A 17,858-nucleotide genomic window follows, 5' to 3' on the forward strand; every position below is an offset into this window, starting at 1 on the left:
TGAAATGTAAGACTTGCCAATACTTTAAAGAGCATAAAAGCAGCTTCCAATCTCCATTCTATAGTAATTTAAATTTAAGTAGTTAAGAATATTTTGAGGCTTTTTGTATCAGCATTTTGTTAATAGGACCTGGAGTTATGTTCCCACACCCACCAAATTCGACCTTTCAAGTTCAGTGAAGCTGATTGGTGGCTAAGAAGTGTCTTAAAGCAAAAGTAACAATAAGAAAAGCAGTTTTTGCTGCAATATTCAACCTCATTCCAGAGCTGTCCATTGCAGTAGTTCCTTTCAGCCAACGGACATCACCAGTTTTCCAGGTTCAATAACAGCCAGCACTGTTCCAGCCACTTCTTCTAAACCCTGACTGTTATGGACCTTCCCCAGATTGACATCATCAGACCGATCTGGGCTCAGAGTACTACTGCACTCAGTGGCTCTTTTGCGTCTATATAAATGCTGTAACATGGAACCACCCAGTGCCACTGTGTAAAATGTAGAAGGACCTAACCAGAGGACCCTTGTAAAAAAGTTATGTATCTGGTTTTCTCACCTACACATGGGTTCTGGAGGCTGGAGGCTTTAAAAACTCTGGGTCTGATAAAGCCTTCATTCCTAGGTCCACATGTTATCTGGTAGCCAGACCTTATTATTAGTTTCAGTTGTCCACAGGCCTTTATATAAGCAATCTGAATAATGCTCAAGGCTCTCTCTCTGTCTCCCTCTGCTGTGGAAGTCTGTTACTGGGTGAAAAGGCTGACTGCTGACAGAACACTAAAAAAGGTCTAGTTGTTTTGGGAAACCCATTAGGGAGTAACCTGTTGCTACTGGAACTCAAATTGGGGATGAGGGGAGCATGGTATAGCCCAAAACTAATGAACTGAACACTTTGGGAACTCTTCTCTGAACACTTTGAGGATTCTTCTCTAGTTTTCTGGGCAATGCAAAAATGTCCCACAGAGTCTCTAATGCTGACAGGTGACTAGGACTTTTATCAAAGGACCAAAAAAAAACACTTACATTTACTCACATCAACATGATCATCGGTTGCCGCCTTCTAATATCCACCGGCCACTTCTCCAGTTAGGGAGATATGGACTCACACCACTGTTGGACAGCTGAACACCTCCCCCCCCCCCCCCCCCCAGTGTCCTCTTGGTAAATCCCGTGAGCTTCTCCAGACCCAAACAAGCTCCAGGACTTCAACTTTTGCCTCAGCTGGGACCTCTATGCCTTCTAGATGGCACCTCCAGAAATCCTGCCTCGGGGCAGAGCCCCTGCATAGGGGTCTCCTCCAGCAGGACTGGACCCAGGAACTCTGCACCTCTTGCCCTAGGCCCCATTTATCTGCTCTTCCACTGCCCTTCTGGGCACACCTCACCAGGGACTGGCTGATGTTCCATAAATATTCAGGCTGCTTATGCTGTTCTTCCTCCCACTAGAATTTTAAAATTCTCTAGAATACAGGGGGAAGCAATCAGGGCAACAGCCTGGGAGACACTGAGAAGGCCTGAATAATCAACCCCAACTGCACTGGTTACAGAGGAGCTAACAAAATGTACCTAACAATATACACTACTTTAGGAGGGTGATTACATATATATATATATATATATATATATATATATATATATATATATATATATATATATATATATATATATATATATAAGCAATCTGACTAAAGCTCAAGGCTCTATCTCTGTATATACAGTATATATATATATATATATATATATATATATATATATATATATTGTGGTAGTACGGAATCTCCAATCCTGGGACCGGGTTTTGGGAACAGCCAGAAGTCTGGCTGCATGATTGCACAGGTGGGTCTTGGGCTTAAAACAAAGCCAACACCATGGTTCTGGGCTCCACCCTCCCGAGGAGTCCAGGCGTGTAAGGGAGAAGAAGTGTGCATGTCTGCACAGGTCGGTCTGTCAGAGCAGACAGAGGGTCCAAGCTTGTGGGCTGAAAGAGAAGCTGTTAAAGAGTGCTGAGGTACTGGGTGTACGGGAACTCTGTTAAAGAGCCAAGAGGGCTGCAGCAGAAGTCTGAGCAGCAGTGCTGCTAAAGAGAGCCAGGTGGCTTGGTATTTTTGGTCCTACATACATTACTGCTGTGGAAAGCTGAAACCCCTGTGTGGGCAACTATTTTGTTTCTGGACTTTTCTTTCTTTAATAAAAGTGGGCCTACAAGCCCTTAAACGACATCTGATGTGGATCCAGCTCACTGGTAAGCTCTACCTTTAAGCTAAAATAACCCCCAAATATTACAAGTGGTGTTCGAATGCGGGCACAAGACGGTGGAATCCGGGTCCTTGCTCCACAGTAAGTTCAAGTCAGGAACTATTGGCTGTGTGTGAAAGTGCAGCCAGGCAAAAGGCATTCCGTGTTGCAGGTGGTGTACCTGTGAATGAAAAGTCAAAATTTTTTTTTTTTTTTTTTTTTTTTTTTCTCTTGCTATAAACTGTGTTTGTGTGCATGAGACAGCACAATCAGTGTGTGCAATGTGCAGGTGAGGAAAGCTTGCATTAAGAGAAAAGCAACTTGCTTTAAAAGAGACCCTTTCATTTTCCTGGACTGTTTAAAGTTGTTCTGGAGTCTCTAAGTATGGGGCGGTCAAAGCTCTTAAAAGAAGCCAGGTTTGCTGAAATGAGAGACAGAGCTCTGTGGTTGGAGGGGATGTTACCGCCTGAACGAGCCCCATACATACCTGATCAGAGTTTATCAAGGAGAAAAAGGGCTGGGGTTGTCCCTAGCAACACTGGTACAATGAGTGCACAGGTGACTGCAGTTATGGAGAGTCCACCAGCATTTGAATCTGCAGTGGATTGGTGCAAGCGGCATTTAGCAGCACTGGACCAAGCTACAGAGGAAAGGAAGCCAGCCCTCAGTGCAAGGGAAAAGCCGCTGGATGTCCATAACTGGAAGAGGGCTGTTGTTGCCCCTGGCAAAGCTGCTGCAGTTAAAACAACAGCTATTGTGAAAGATGTGAATGTGTCACAGCATGAGACGGGATCCAGCAGAGAGAAGCCCATGCTATATGCAAGGAGAGAGGCTGATCAAAGGCTGAGGATGAGAGTGGTTGCCCATAGCAACGCAGAGGAAGCCAGTCGGGCTGTCGCTGTACCATGGGCTATGTCTAATAAGGATCGTGGAAAGCAGCTTAAGGAGGAGCCAATTTTTCATGTTGGAGAGAGCCAGCAAAGTTCTGCTGGGAGAGTGCGGTCTCCCATGGCAACCGGAGTGAAATTTATGCCTGAAAGGAGCTGCAGTAAAGGTTTGGTTCAGCGTCCCCACAAAGAGGCCTGTGCATTCCGGCCAGCTGGGAATCGCCAGGAGAGAATCGCTTTGGAAAAAAAATCGTCCAGCACCATGCCTGGAATGTGGCCAGCTGGGGCATGGCATGTTTTCTTGCCCTAGGTTGTGGAATACGGCTGGAGATAATGTTGCTGAGAAAGTTTTGTCTGTAGGCCCAGATTCCGGTGAAAATATGTTTGCAGTCACCCCTAGCAACAAGAAGTTTCCTGTTGTGCCTGCAGGGGGTGCTAAACGGTGGGAGATGCCTGCTATAGTTTCATCCCATGGCCACCAGGAGGAGTTGGCCAGTAAAAGTGCAGCAGAGGACTGGTGCATAAGACGACGTACTCAAATGAAGATGGTGACACCAACTACTGCGGTGGGTAAGACTGTCTTTAATGAAATGATGGCTGGAACTGCTGATTTCATGTATAAAAGGACTGGTTACGAGACTGTCCATGATGATGTGAGAGTGACCCCAGTTAGTGGGGCCACTGAATGTGCACTTGAGAATGACTTTTCCCTATATAGTGGGAATGCAAGGGTTAAAATCCAAATGGAACCTGTGTTAATGACTAAAAGTGTTGTGTCTAATGACTATCAGGCTCAAGTTGACCATGGGCTAGGACAGCCTACAAATGCGAAAAATGCTATAAGTGTTACTGTTAATGAAAAGTTTAATGCTGTTGGGAAAACTTTTGCTCTGAAAGAACCTGGGGTTATCAAAAATGGGCCGTTGCCTGTAGAAACTGGTGGTAAGACAGCACAGTTGTCCACAGGAATCTCCAGGGAACTTCATGTGTTGGAGTCAGAGGTTGCCCTGGACAACTGCGATGTCACTCTGGTGGGACAGAGTGGAACTGTACTGTGTAATGGTAATGTGTTAGTGCAAACTGCTAGTACTAAAAATGTGCAGGTAAATGGTGGATTAACACAACCTGTGAAAAATGCAAAGGTGTGTGAGGCTTATGAAATGCAAGCAGAGAAAGGTGGTGAATATGGTGTATTACAACCTGTGCTACCACAGTCTGATGTGATTTACAATGGCTGGTGTAATGAGTCTGCAGCTAAGCCAGTCTGTTCTTATGTGTCTCCTTGGGCAGATGGATCGGTGCTGAGGAGTACCGCAGAAGGGAGCGCACATACAACAGATTGGGATAGTTGGAGTGAAAATCTTATCTCCCTGATAGATAAGGCTTTTATGCACAAAGATAAGGTGGACACGGTTTCTGCTGGGCCAGCAGGAGGGGCTGCAGAACAGCTTGTACCTGAGGGTGCGGTGGCTGCTGCAGGGGTTAACCCTGGTGAGCAGGATGAACCAAATAAGGGCACAGCAGAGACATTGTCCGTGACCCACAAAACTGAGGTTGACATGGAGTGTCAACGTGACGTCACTGGTAATGTTCTGGAGCAGTTCACTGATGCTGAGCCTGAGAATTTGTGTATGAGTCCAGCACCTGGCAGCGCTCTGGTGGAGCACCAGGCTGTGTTTACCTCCAGCCGGGGGGAGGTTCCGTTAACCATTGCAACTTTTCAAGTCTCAGCAAGTGAGTCTCTCTGCATCCCCAGTGTCATGAAAGTCCCCAGGAAGGACTTAGGTCTGGAGTCAAGGGCCTGGTTTATAACTGAAGCATTAAAAGAGATGCTTGAACTTTGGGATGTACAGCCAATCTATACTAGTGTGTCTCCTCCACAGTCTGATGGGCTGGTACTGCGCAGTACCACTAGGTGGAGCACTGTATGGCAGGCTGTACAGAGCAAAGTAAAACGGGACAGGAATGGTTCATTCCTAAATTTGCTAATTTTGTTAAAAGTTGCTGCTATGTATGCTGCTGGACTACGTGCAGAAGAAATATTTGAGACAGACTTTGGAGAAGTTGTAAATAAGCCTAAAATGTCTGTGGATTCACCTCCTAACAGCCAGATGGGAAGCATTTCTGCTGCTATGGTTCAGGGTGGTGCTGGTCAGTTATCGATTAAGGGCGCGTTTACTGCACCGGTAGAAAAACCACATGAGATGGAAGGGCCAAGTGTGAACCTGAAAGCAGCAGAGATCCTGACCAGTGCTCAAACAAAGGTGGTTAAAGAGACTGGGGTCCCCAGTCCAGTGGTTGGTTTAGGTGACAAACCTATTAAGGTCCCCAGGACAGGGGAATGGACAAGGAGCGTGGTAAAAATTGTATGTGGATCAGACCAGAGCTTGCCTGTTCCGGTGGATAAAAATACAGATGGCATCAGAACGGGTCAAGTGATAGGACAGCTGCCTGCAGAGTGGGTGAACCCAGGGGAGGTGGCGTCCTGTGAGGTTCCTGTGGGTGATGGCGGCCCTCCAGTATGTGTGCCCTCTGCAGACTCTGCCCTAGCAAATTTTGGAAAAAAAGGCATTGGTGACATGTGCAACATTGAGAGGTCTAATGTTGGTTTGAATATGTCTGTCAATGATGAACCAAATAATGTGTTAATGGTACATGATAATGTGGTGTCCAAAGGTACAGGTAAACCTGGTAATCAGTTAGTGACTGCTGCGTCAGGTACCAGAAATAAGAGGTGGGTTTCCGTTCTAAACACTATAGAAATGGGCCCCCTACAGTCTCAGAACAGTACTGCTGAGAGAGTTTTGGGGAAACCTGGGAACCTGAAGCGTGGAGGCAGAAGGGTTGGTAGAAAGACCAACGGGAACCCATTTAGATTTCAGGAGAGGAAGTGCTTATGGAAATGCACTCGGAAGAAAAGTTGGGAAGGTCGCATCAAAACGCATAGCAGAGTGACAGTAAGGCTTAGAGGGAGACACCAAAGGAGGCATTGGGTGGAGTTCCCCGTTAGGAGAAGCGAGGTTGGACAGAAGGGTACTTCTGTAAATGGTATCTGGCACAGAGGTGCCAAAAGTAACTTGGGTGTTCCGCCCTTGGGGTCGAAACAAAGGGGGGGGATATGTGGTAGTACGGAATCTCCAATCCTGGGACCGGGTTTTGGGAACAGCCAGAAGTCTGGCTGCATGATTGCACAGGTGGGTCTTGGGCTTAAAACAAAGCCAACACCATGGTTCTGGGCTCCACCCTCCCGAGGAGTCCAGGCGTGTAAGGGAGAAGTAGTGTGCATGTCTGCACAGGTCGGTCTGTCAGAGCAGACAGAGGGTCCAAGCTGGTGGGCTGAAAGAGAAGCTGTTAAAGAGTGCTGAGGTACTGGGTGTACGGGAACTCTGTTAAAGAGCCAAGAGGGCTGCAGCAGAAGTCTGAGCAGCAGTGCTGCTAAAGAGAGCCAGGTGGCTTGGTATTTTTGGTCCTACATACATTACTGCTGTGGAAAGCTGAAACCCCTGTGTGGGCAACTATTTTGTTTCTGGACTTTTCTTTCTTTAATAAAAGTGGGCCTACAAGCCCTTAAACGACATCTGGTGTGGATCCAGCTCACTGGTAAGCTCTACCTTTAAGCTAAAATAACCCCCAAATATTACAATATATATATATTGTATATAGTTTTTTATTTACAAGGCAAGCGTAAAAAGGAAACTCAGTACAACCCAGTTATCCTATCCAATGGCCAATCCATTGCCTCTCACCTTTCACCCTGATCTTGAAGTTAATCTTCTGCCCGGCCACTTCACAGCTGTAATCCCCAGCATCTTTCTTCTCCACCTGCTCCACCACCAAGCGACGATATTTGCCATCAACTTCCAGCCTCTGCTTTTTGCTGGAGGTAATCAGTTTCCCCTCCTTGTACCATTTCGCCTCTGCTTTCCCATCGGATACCTCGCAACAGAGAGTGGCGCACTCGTTTAGGATGGCTGTCACTTCCTTTTGTACTTTTTCTTGGTTGATGAAAGCAGGCTCGGGTTCTGTAAAATATCATTGATATCAGCGTTAGGAATTTCAAGTTTAATGGAACAACAGTGCTTTTATGGAAGATTCTAGATCGGCTTTTCTCAACATCTTTATCCCAGAGGAACTCTTGAAATCATTTTCAGGTCTCAGGGAATCCCTTCTAAGATTAGTCCATCAGGGGTCTTTGAGAAAATGCCCCCTACATTGGTGGGGGACAGTGGGGAAAATGTCCCTAATGGGCAATTGGACATAACTCTTTGTCTTATTAGAGGGTAAGCTCTTATGAACACAAACGAACGGCCGAAGTTCGAGACAAACACTGAACTCATCCCTACTGGTCACCAGAGAGGCGAGTATAACATGCAGCTCCATATCATTTCTAATACCTTTGACACTGATCTTGAAGTTGATCCTCTGTCCGCCAGCCTCACACGTATATTCTCCGGCATCTTTCTTCTCCACCTGTTCCACCACCAGACGCCGAGATCTACCCTCAGTCTCCAACCTCACTTTCTTGCTGGAGGTGATCAGTTTCCCTTCCTTGTACCATTTGACCTCTGTCTTCTCCTGGGATATCTGACAGCTCAGGGTGGCCTTCTCCGACAGTTTGACATGGACCTCCTTCTGCACCTTGTCCAGATTGGTGAAGGATGGTTCTGGTTCTAAAATAGGAAAAATGTTACATCAGGTTGGAAAATTTCTCTCTGAAATAACGAGTACCTCCATTTCTTTAGTGATCAGAAATAACTGTAAAAAAAAACTCAACATCTGGAACATCATTAGGCCAGTTTATGGCCATCTTATAGTTGAGCTTTGTAGAACAAGTCAAGATTCCTTTACCTGTAACCTTTAACGTGAAAGTGACAAAGTCATTCCCGACACTGCATGAGTACGTCCCTTCATCTTCCTTCCTGACGGAGGTGATGGTGAGCTTGTTCTGCTTTCCATGGACATCTTGGAGGAACTTCTTGGAGTGCCGTATCTCCTTCCCATCTTTGTACCACACTACCCTGACGTTCTCCTCTGAAGTCTCTGAGAACAGCTCCACTTGCTCCCCAGAATTCACCTTCAGCTCGCTGGCTTTCTTTGCATTTGTGAAATGGGGAAGAGCTGATGGACAATAGAAATGTTAGATTGTATGAGAGGAAATTGTTGTGTGCATGATCAGAACACAAACTGCAAGATACATCCTCACAAACAAAGATCTCTTGTGTCATATCCAGAGCATCTGTGCATATCTGGATATCAATGAAGAAACAACAATCAGACACAAGAAGGCGGGTTGCTGGCAACCACAAGCGCTCATATTTCTTCCAAAATATTCTATACTGTGGGAGGGCTCTGCTCTATTTAACTCTCCTCTCCTGAAATACTCTGCACTGCGGGAGGTCTCTGCTTCTTCCTCTATCCAACTCTCCTTTCCAGAAATACTCTGCTCTGCTGGGAGCCTCTGTTCCTTCCTCTATCTAACGCTCCTCTCCGGAAATACTCTGCTCTGCTGGAGGACTCTGCTTCTTCTTCTGTCCAATTTTCCTCTCCTGAAATACTCTGCACTTCTAGAGGACTCTGCTTCTTCCTCTATAACTTTTCTCTCCTAAAATACTCTACATGTCAAGACCTGGATCACCTGCTGGTGCCACTGTAGTTTCCGGAGCAGAAGTGTCTCCCAGCAGCCAGCAGATCCCAGTAATCAGCTTTACACGGTGCTGGCTGCTGGGAGGGTATTTAGTCAGTGTTAGATCTCTGGTCCCTGTTCCCAGAATTCTGTGTTTTTGGAAAACAGAACTCTGTGATTGGACACAGTCGATCGGCTGATTTCAACCAGTGACAACACGGGCCAGCAGGAGGCCCCAAACCCAGGAGCAAGCCGGCAATTTACAGGTACGTTGTTGGGCCTGCCTGTGCCAGTCGCCCGCAGTAAATCTACTGTGGGTGGGCAGCAAGTAGTTAAATATATACAGTATATAGTCTGGTCTCAGTTTCATTGTGTAGGTCTGCAGATTTGGCCATCCCTGCTGCCGATTCCTGACACTCCACTGCTGGAGGACTCTGCTCCTTCCTCTATGTAACTCTCCTCTCCTGAAATACTCTGCTCTGCTGGAGGACTCTGCTCCTTGCTCGATCTAACTCTCCTCTCCTGAAAAACTCTGCTCTGCTGGAGGACTCTGCTCCTTGCTCTATGTAACTCTCCTCTCCTGAAATACTCTGCTCTGCTGGAGGACTCTGCTCCTTCCAGTATCAAACTCTCCTCTCCTAAAATACTCTACATGTCAAGACCTGGATCACCTGCTGCCGGTAGTGTGTTTTGCAGAGCAGAAGTGTCTCCCAGCAGCCAGCAGATCACAGTAATCAGCTCCACCCGGTGCTGGCTACTGGGAGGGTATTTAGTCGGTGTTAGATCTCTGGTCCACATTCACAGAATTCAGTGTTTTTGTAAGCACAGAACTCTGTGATTGGACACAGTCGATCAGCTGATTTCAACCAGTGACAACACAGGCCAGCAGGAGGCCCCAGACCTGGGAGCAAGCCGGCAATTTACAGGTATGTTGTTGGGCCTGCCTGTGCCACTCGCCTGCAGTAAATCTACTGCGGGTGGTTAAATATATACAGTATATAGTCTGGTCTCAGTTTCATTGTGTAGCTATGCAGATTTGGCCATCCCTGCTGCCGATTCCTGACACTCCACTGCTGGGGGGGGCTCTTCTCCTTCCTCTATCAAGTTTTCCTCTCCAGAAATACTCTGCTGAAAGGTTTTGCTCTCCTAGTCTTTTACTGACATTGAAAGATCTCATAATTGGATGTCCACCAAAAAAGTGGCTTAAAGAAGAACTCCAGCTAGACAGACTGGGGAAGCATTTAAGGGGTATGAACCTTTTAACGACACAACAGCACATTACAACAATCGTCATTCTAGCGTACTTGTATTAATAAATACAATGGCGCAAGCTAAATTCCCCTTTTAACGGCGGGCCTGACAGATGACAATATGTCAATGCGTCTTCTAAACAGCTGCAGAGCTGTTGGCCAGATTGGCAGTTAGAGGACATTCCTCAGGTGGGGGGTGGGGAGGTCTGATGTCACATACCCGTCATGCACAACCTTTCCTGTCCTGTCCTGTGTCCCCCTCCCCACTCAACGCTCTGCCTTTGATAATATTTGAGCATTTAAATAAAGGACAACCACAGCCCTGCGCCCAGCGGATCATTGGCCGGTCCCGGGGACAAGCATCTGACTCACATTAATGGAATGTGATTATAATCTGCTGCCATTCCTGATAGAAGACACATGCTTGCCTTCTTTAGGACCAAATGACATACTTTCTAAATTCAGTCTCGGGGAAGAGCCCTTGGCGGAGGTTAAGCCAAGCAAAAATGCAGCTTAAAATTTTTCCATTCGGTTGCCATTTTTTTATTTAATTTTTTTGCCATGGAACGATGGTCATGAGATTCACCCACATTTTTCCCATAAGGGCTCATCTACCCTAGGTTCATATCTATGCGGTTGCAGCTGATGCGGTCTTCAAGCAAGTTTTGCGGGGTGTTTCCCATTTTTGAACATGCATGTGTATAGCTGGTTGTTAAGGAGCGAGCTGGGAAGTCAGCCGCCACTACCTTAACAACCAAGGAGTCATCAGCCATCAGTGGGGTTCCCTGCTGAAAGCTGAATGCTGAAAGCTGAATGCAAAAACAAGAATTGCCGGTAATAAAAAATAAATTAAAAAAATAAGCTGACAGCTGATTACTCATTGGTTGTTAAGGAGCCAGCTGGAAAGCCGGCCGCCGCAACCTTCACAACGGATGAGTCATCGGCCATCATTGGGGTTCCCCACTGAAAGTTGAATGCAAAAACAAGAATTTAGGGCAATAAAAAAAAAAAAAAAATTGGCAAAAAAAACGGCGTGATGTGTCTTAAAGCGGGACTGTACTGGGAAAAAAAATATTAAAAGCCAGCAGCTATAAATACTGCAGCTGCTGACTTTTAATAAATGGACACTCACCTGTCCCGGGGTCCAGCAATGCCGGCAGCCGAGGCCGATCGATCGCTCGGCTCTCGGCTGCTGCCGCCACCATTCTAGGTGAGGGAATCAGGAAGTGAAGCGAATCGGCTTCACTTCCCGGTTCCCTACTGCGCATGCGCGAGTCGCGCAGCGCAATAGGAATTGTCCGCGCTGTCTCTGGGACCCGTGCGTGTCCCAGCAGACAGCGTGGCAAGACAGGAAGAGGCATAGACTCCCACGGTAGTCTATGCCCAGAAGTGAGTGTAAATACCTGTCTTTGACCGGTATCTCCACCCCCCTGAAAGGTGCCAATTGTGACACCAGAGGGGGGGAGGGTTCCGATCAGCGGAAGTTTAGGGTGGAACTCCGCTTTAAGTCACTTTTTACACTTTTTTTGCTGCATGGGTAGGGGCCATACTTATTCACATAGAGGGGGGGCGGGATCAGGAGGGCCACAGTACCCCCCCCCCCCATGTTGAGGATGAGGACATGTGGTCTGATATGTTCAGGAAGAGGCCGCTTGCGCGTCCCCTCCTCTTCCTGACCTGCTGGGCTACATGCTCGGATAAGGGTCTGGTATGGATTGGGGGGGGGGGGCACATAATTTTTATTTTTTTTTACATTTTGGTGTAGGGTTCTTCTCAAAATCCATACCAGACCCATAGGGCCTGGTATGGACTGGGGGGACCCCACACAGTTTTTTTGCCATTTTTGTTTTTATTGCCGGCAGTTCTTATTTTTACATTCAGCTGTCAGTGGTGAGCCTCGCTGACAGCTGATGACTCATCGGTTGTTAAAGAACGACCTGGGAAGCCGCAACCTTAACAACTGATGAGTCATCAGCTGTCAGTGGGGTTCCTCGATGAAAGCTGAATGCAAAAACAAGAATTGCCGGCAATAAAAAAAACAAAAAAAACTATGTGATGTGTCTTAACTTAACTTTTTAAACTTTTTTGCTGCATGGGTAGGGGCCATACTCACTCACATGGAGGGGGGGGGCAGGATCCGGGGGAAAACCTTGTTAAAAGGGGCTTCCAGATTCTGAATAAGCCCCCTGCCAGGAGCCAGAGTTTTTGGGGAAGAGGCCTTATCAATATGTAGACAAGGTGCTTCGGGGGGGAGGGGGCAGGGCCCCAGTACCCCCCTCATGTTGAGAACATGTGGTCTGATATGGTTCAGGAGGGGGGCAGCGCTTGCTCGCACCCTCCCTTTCCTGACCTGCTGGGCTACATGCTCGGATAAGGGTCTGGTATGAATTTTGGGGGGGGCCCACGGCTTTTTTTTTTTTTTTTACATTTTGGTGTGGGGTACCTCTCAAAGTCCACACCAGACCCAAGGGGCCTATTATGGATTCGGGGGACCCTACGCAGTTTTTTTGCCTTTTTTTTATTGCTGGAAATTCTAACTTTTACATTCAGCTGCCAGCGGGGAGCCCCTCTGACAGCTGAAGACTCATCGATTGTTAGGGATGCCGCAGCCAGATTTCCAGCCCACTCCTTAACAACCATCTAACCCCCCCCCATGTTTAGGAAATGTGGTCTGATATGGTTCAGGAGGGGGGGAGCGCTTGCTCCTCCCCTCCTTTTCCTGAACTGCTGGACTACATGCTCAGACAAGGGTCTGGTATGGATTATGGGGGGGAATCCACACTTTTTTTTTTTTTTTTTACATTTTGGTGTGTGGTTCCTCTCAAAATCCATACCAGACCCAAAGGGCCTATTATGGATTGAGGGGACCCTACACAGTTTTTTTGCCATTTCTTTTTTTTTTGATTGCCGGCAATTCTAATTTTTACATTCAGCTGCCAGCGGGAAGTCCCGCTGACAGCTGAAGGCTCATCGATTGTTAGGGATGCAGCGGCTAGCTTTCCGGCCCACTCCTTAACAACCAATTGCACAAAGTTTGTTATGGAGGGGGAAAAAAATGCAAAACGCATGTAAAAACGCAACGCTTGCATTTTTGGTGTTTGGGCCCATTGAAATCTATTACACGCAATCTGCTGCGGGAAAAAAAAAGTTCCTGACCCTTTCCATAAATGCACCAGCTGAAAAATGGATAGATGTGAACGCCTACCATAGGAAACCATGTTAAATGGATTGTAGCAAACTGCAGAAATGCATAGGTGTGAACCTAGACTTATCAATACCAATCAATGGTCTAACATCTGGGGGGTTTTATTCTTCAGTGGGGAATCCAGATCTTAGCAAGAAATGAAGAATTTATACAGCTGCGCTCAAAAGTTTGCATCCCCTGGCAGAAATTGTGAAATGTTGGAATTGATATTGAAGATATGACTAATCATGGCAAAAAAAAAAAAAAATGTAAGGACCGGGCTTTTTCTGGCACTTTTTGTTCACATGTAACATTTTTATTTATTTATTTTTTGCTAGAAAATTAATTAGAACCTCTAAACATTATGTATTTTTTTTATTTATTTTTTTAAAAAGCAGAAGTCCTAGAGAATAAATTGGTAGGTTTTGTAATTTTTTTATGTCACGCGGTATTTGCGCAGAGTTTTTTCAAACGCAACTTTTTTTTTTAATACATTTTATTGCAAAAAAAGATAATACATAACCCAATTTTTTTTAATTTAATTTTATTGCAAAAAAAAGATAATACACAACGCTTTTTTTTTGTAAAATTCAAAAAGATGAAGTTACGCCGAGTAAATCGATGCCAAACACGTCATGCTTTAAAATTGCGCTCGCCCGTAAATCTTTACAAAATTTTACTATTCATAGGAGACGCTTTGAAAAGCCTTTACAGGTTACCAATTTAGATTTACAGAGGAGCTCTGGTGCTACAATTACCTTCACCGCGAGCATGCTGTGGGAGCGATATAATCATCGCGCCACCCGGCCACTCGTGTAGCCAGAGGCTGCGAATCAGAAAGGAAGACGGGGGGGGGGGGGGGTGGAAGCCCTCTTAGCGGTGATAGCGTGGCACTTGGGGGCTTCCTTTTGGGGGTAGGTCTCTCATAATGTGCTACTAGCACATTTTGACATTGCCTTGCAGGGGATTTTTTTTTCTTTTTCTTTTCTTCAACTGCAGTTTACTACCGTTTTAATGCAAGAACAAAAAAAAATTGCAAATGACACAAATTAATGCCCCAGGATGCCAAGGTGTGAATGAGACCTTAACGGAAAACTCCCCAATAAAACATAAATGGTAAGAAAAAAAAAAGGGGCAGGTTTTTTCAAAAAAAAATTCTCATTAAAGAGAACCTGTCACCAAAAAAAATCTTCAAATAGGGGACTTTTTTATTTATTTTTTATTTATTTATACATTTTTTAAATTTAGAAAAATGTATGTTACACCCAAGCACATAAAATCCCCCCCCCCCCCAAAAGAAATTTTTTGAGGCCCCCTCACCCCCCACATATACAAACATCAACGCACACATCAGCGGCGCCTATGCATAAAAACGTTGATTGGGATACGTTACCTATCACTGCACACGCCAGGGTGAGAACAATAATTTTAACACCAGACCTCCTTCGGAATGCTAAACTGATGACCTATAGGGGGGCTTTTCAAGTGTCGTCTATGGAAAATATGAGGTACTGAAGTTTGTCGCCATTTCACGGGCGTACGCAAATTTAAGGTTTGACATGTTAGGTATCTATTTACTCGGTGCAACCTCATCTTTTATATTTTACCAGAAAATTGGGTAATTTATTGCGAGTGTGTGCCCTAAAATTAACTTTACGTAACTTTTGCATTTCCCAGACCTTTGCGGTAACATCATGCAGCATAAAAAAATGGAACTACCACTATTTTATTATCTAGGGCAGTGATGGCGAACCTTGGCACCCTAGATGTTTTGGAACTACATTTCCCATGATGCTCAACTACACTGCAGAGTGCACGAGCATCATTGGAAATGTAGTTCCAAAACATCTGGAGTGCCAAGGTTCGCCATCACTGTTCTAGGGTGTCTGCTTTTAGAAAATATATGATGTTTGGGGGGGGTTATGTAATCTTTAGGCCTAAAATTATTTTTTTAAGCATGAGTTCAAAAAATGCAAAAAAAAATTCTCTGGCAGCACCCTCACCACCACCCAAGGCAAGCCCTACCCAGACATATCTGTTGGTAGATCTAAATTAATCTCAATTAGATCTACCAACAGATATGTCCGGGTAGGGCCTGCCTTGGGTGGTGGTGAGGGTGCTGCCAGAGAATTTTGTTTTTGCAATCGGTATATAACATGTATGGTCAGCTGAAGAAAGTCATCAGGACCTACCTTTCACTCGGAGTTTGGTGCTGTTCTCGATGCCTTTACAGGTGAATTTCACTTCGGCTTGGTCAAACAGTTGATCGACAGTCTTGATGACCAGCATGTGGGTGTTCTTTATCCGCTTCACCAGATACTGCTCACCGCTTTCAACGACCCGACCGTTGACCGTCCAAATGCCAGAAGATAAGGTGGTGAGGTCAATGGAGAAAGTTGCTTCTGCACCCACGGTGACCTCAACAGGTCTCAGAGGAAGCCTAATGGCTGGAATGGGTTCTAGAAGAAACAATCATTCAAGTACTATGAATTCTAAGAGCCTGGGACCTTATACAAGACTTTCATTGATGCCCTGCCTTTCCACCTCATCCAATCAGAGAATGCTTCACAGTCATTGGCGAAATGCAAAGCGATCTCTGAATGGCGCCCAGCGGCCAATTTCCTGTGTTCACAATGCAGCAGGGCAGCCGCTCGGCACAGGACCTTGACGCTGGAGCGTCCTCTGTCCTCCTCATTTGTCCCTCATTTTGGTCTGATCAATATAGTTGTATATAAAATGCACTTTTTATTTATCAAAAAGTGTTTCCCAGTGCTAAACCTTTCATCCAGTTTCTAACTTGTTTCAATTGTAAATTTCAAAAGCCAGTTAAAAAGAAATAGTAGTGGTAAAAAAAAAAAAAAAACCTCTGTGAGTTTAACTAATATTTTCTTTGGTATAATTCTCATTTAAGGGGGTGTGTCCTATACCTACATACAGGGCCGGTGCCATCACTAGGCAAACTAGGCAGCCGCCTAGGGCGCACTGCCACCTAGGGCACAGCCGCGGCGTCTGTCCTGGCGCGGGGAAGCTCCAGGGATGTGTGAGCTCGGCTCTACTCTCCTGATCGCTCGCCCCCGTTCAGTGCCGTCTGTCCCGGAAACAAATCCGCTGCAGGTGCAATGCCGCCAATCCTACAATGTGTTCTGCTGCGCGTCCCACTCTCACATCTCCTCACTGTGGCCCTCCCGGGACTCCTTTGCTCCAGCCTGCCCCTCTGGTGTGTTCTGTGTGAGTACAGCGGAGGGGACGGGGCTCGGTGGGGATCATGGGAGCATTGAGAGAGGTGCAGCGGCTGTTAGTTGAGCTGACCTTCTGGCTGGCGGGGGACACCACAGAGTGGCTGGATGGCACCAGCAGGGACTCCTAAGCAATGCTGCCCGTCCAGTGCTGGGGAGAGCCCTCAGGAGAAATGTGGTAGACGATGAGGCCATGGAGACATAAGGAGGAAGATTAATCCTCTGAACTACATTGAGCCGTGTGTGAGTGGGGGGGAGATGGGGGGCAGGGTGTAAGTAGTGCAGGAAGTAGGAGTCAGGTAGGTCAGTGTATGTGTCAGGTAGGTCAGTATATGTGTCAGGTAGGTCAGTGTATGTGGTCAGATAGGTCAGTGTATGTGTCAGGTAGGTCAGTGTATGTGTCAGGTAGGTCAGTGTATGTGGTCAGGTAGGTCAGTGTAATGGTCAGGTAGGTCAGTGTATGTGTCAGGTATGTCAGTATATGTGTCAGGTAGGACAACGTATGTGTCAGTTAGGTCAGTGTATGGGTCAGGTAGGTCAGTGTAATGGTCAGGTAGGTCAGTGTAATGGTCAGGTAGGTCAGTGTAATGGTCAGTTAGGTCAGTGTATGTGGTCAGGTAGGTCAGTGTAATGGTCAGGTAGGTCAGTGTGTGTGGTCAGGTAGGTCAGTCTAATGGTCAGGTAGGTCAGTGTATGTGGTCAGGTAGGTCAGTCTAATGGTCAGGTAGGTCACATGTTTTAGAAGGGCAGGGCAAAGGAGGTGGAGTCAGGGACGGAGCCAAGGGGGCGGAAAAATTAGGTTTCGCTTAGGGTGTCGAAAAACCTTGCACCAGCCCTGCCTACATACTTTTGCTAATAGGTGTCCCTCTTTCCCATCTTAAAAAGTTGGGAGGTATGGGTATGGTATATACATAGTTAGGTAAAAGTGGGAAGAATGTAAAAATATCTATACCACCCATCTGCTTCCAGCGTTGTGGCCAGATGGGTACAATGTACCAGGTTCGGTGGCAGTGCCCTGTAGTCACCAGAGTTTGGATTTGAATGTTTAATTGGATATATTCAGTGTTGGGGGTTAACATCTGTAGATCCCCAGATCCCCGGAACCAGCACTTTTTCAAAAGTTTCCTGATGAGGTCCCCCCCCCCCCCCCAAAAATAAAAATAAAAAAATCGATAAAACTCATTACATATACAGTATATTTTTATCAGCTGGAATAACTATTGCTAAATATTGGAAGCGGTCGATGATTCCCATTGAATACGTGAAGAACAAACTTAACTGGATTATGGTTAATGATCGACTTACCTGTATTCTTCGAAACTCTACTAAGAAATTTGATGTGACGTGGGATCCATGGATACAATACTTATCTGTAAATGAATGAATCTCTGGCTGGCCCTCTCTTTTCTCTCTTTCTTTTTTTTTATCTACTCTCTTTTGTTTTGTATTT

At 46.0% G+C, this 17,858-nt stretch overlaps 1 protein-coding gene across 20 annotated transcripts in view; it reads right to left on the reverse strand.

Moving 5' to 3' along the window:
* OBSCN (obscurin, cytoskeletal calmodulin and titin-interacting RhoGEF) overlaps positions 1–17,858 on the reverse strand; it is a 705,115-nt gene that overhangs the window by 603,204 nt on the left and 84,053 nt on the right. For all 20 annotated transcript variants that reach the window (XM_077490633.1, XM_077490622.1, XM_077490628.1 and 17 more), the window contains exons 6-9: positions 15,365–15,631; positions 7,964–8,233; positions 7,510–7,785; positions 6,862–7,137 (exon numbers count right to left, since the gene is read on the reverse strand). In XM_077490633.1, coding sequence (XP_077346759.1) covers positions 6,862–7,137; positions 7,510–7,785; positions 7,964–8,233; positions 15,365–15,631 — 1,089 coding nt within the window. The remainder of the gene's footprint in view (positions 1–6,861; positions 7,138–7,509; positions 7,786–7,963; positions 8,234–15,364; positions 15,632–17,858) is intronic.

The sequence above is a fragment of the Lithobates pipiens genome, unplaced genomic scaffold (genome assembly GCF_037356315.1).
Source record: "Lithobates pipiens isolate NorthernLeopardFrog02 unplaced genomic scaffold, aLitPip1_a1.2 Scaffold_19, whole genome shotgun sequence".
Lineage (NCBI taxonomy): Eukaryota > Metazoa > Chordata > Amphibia > Anura > Ranidae > Lithobates > Lithobates pipiens.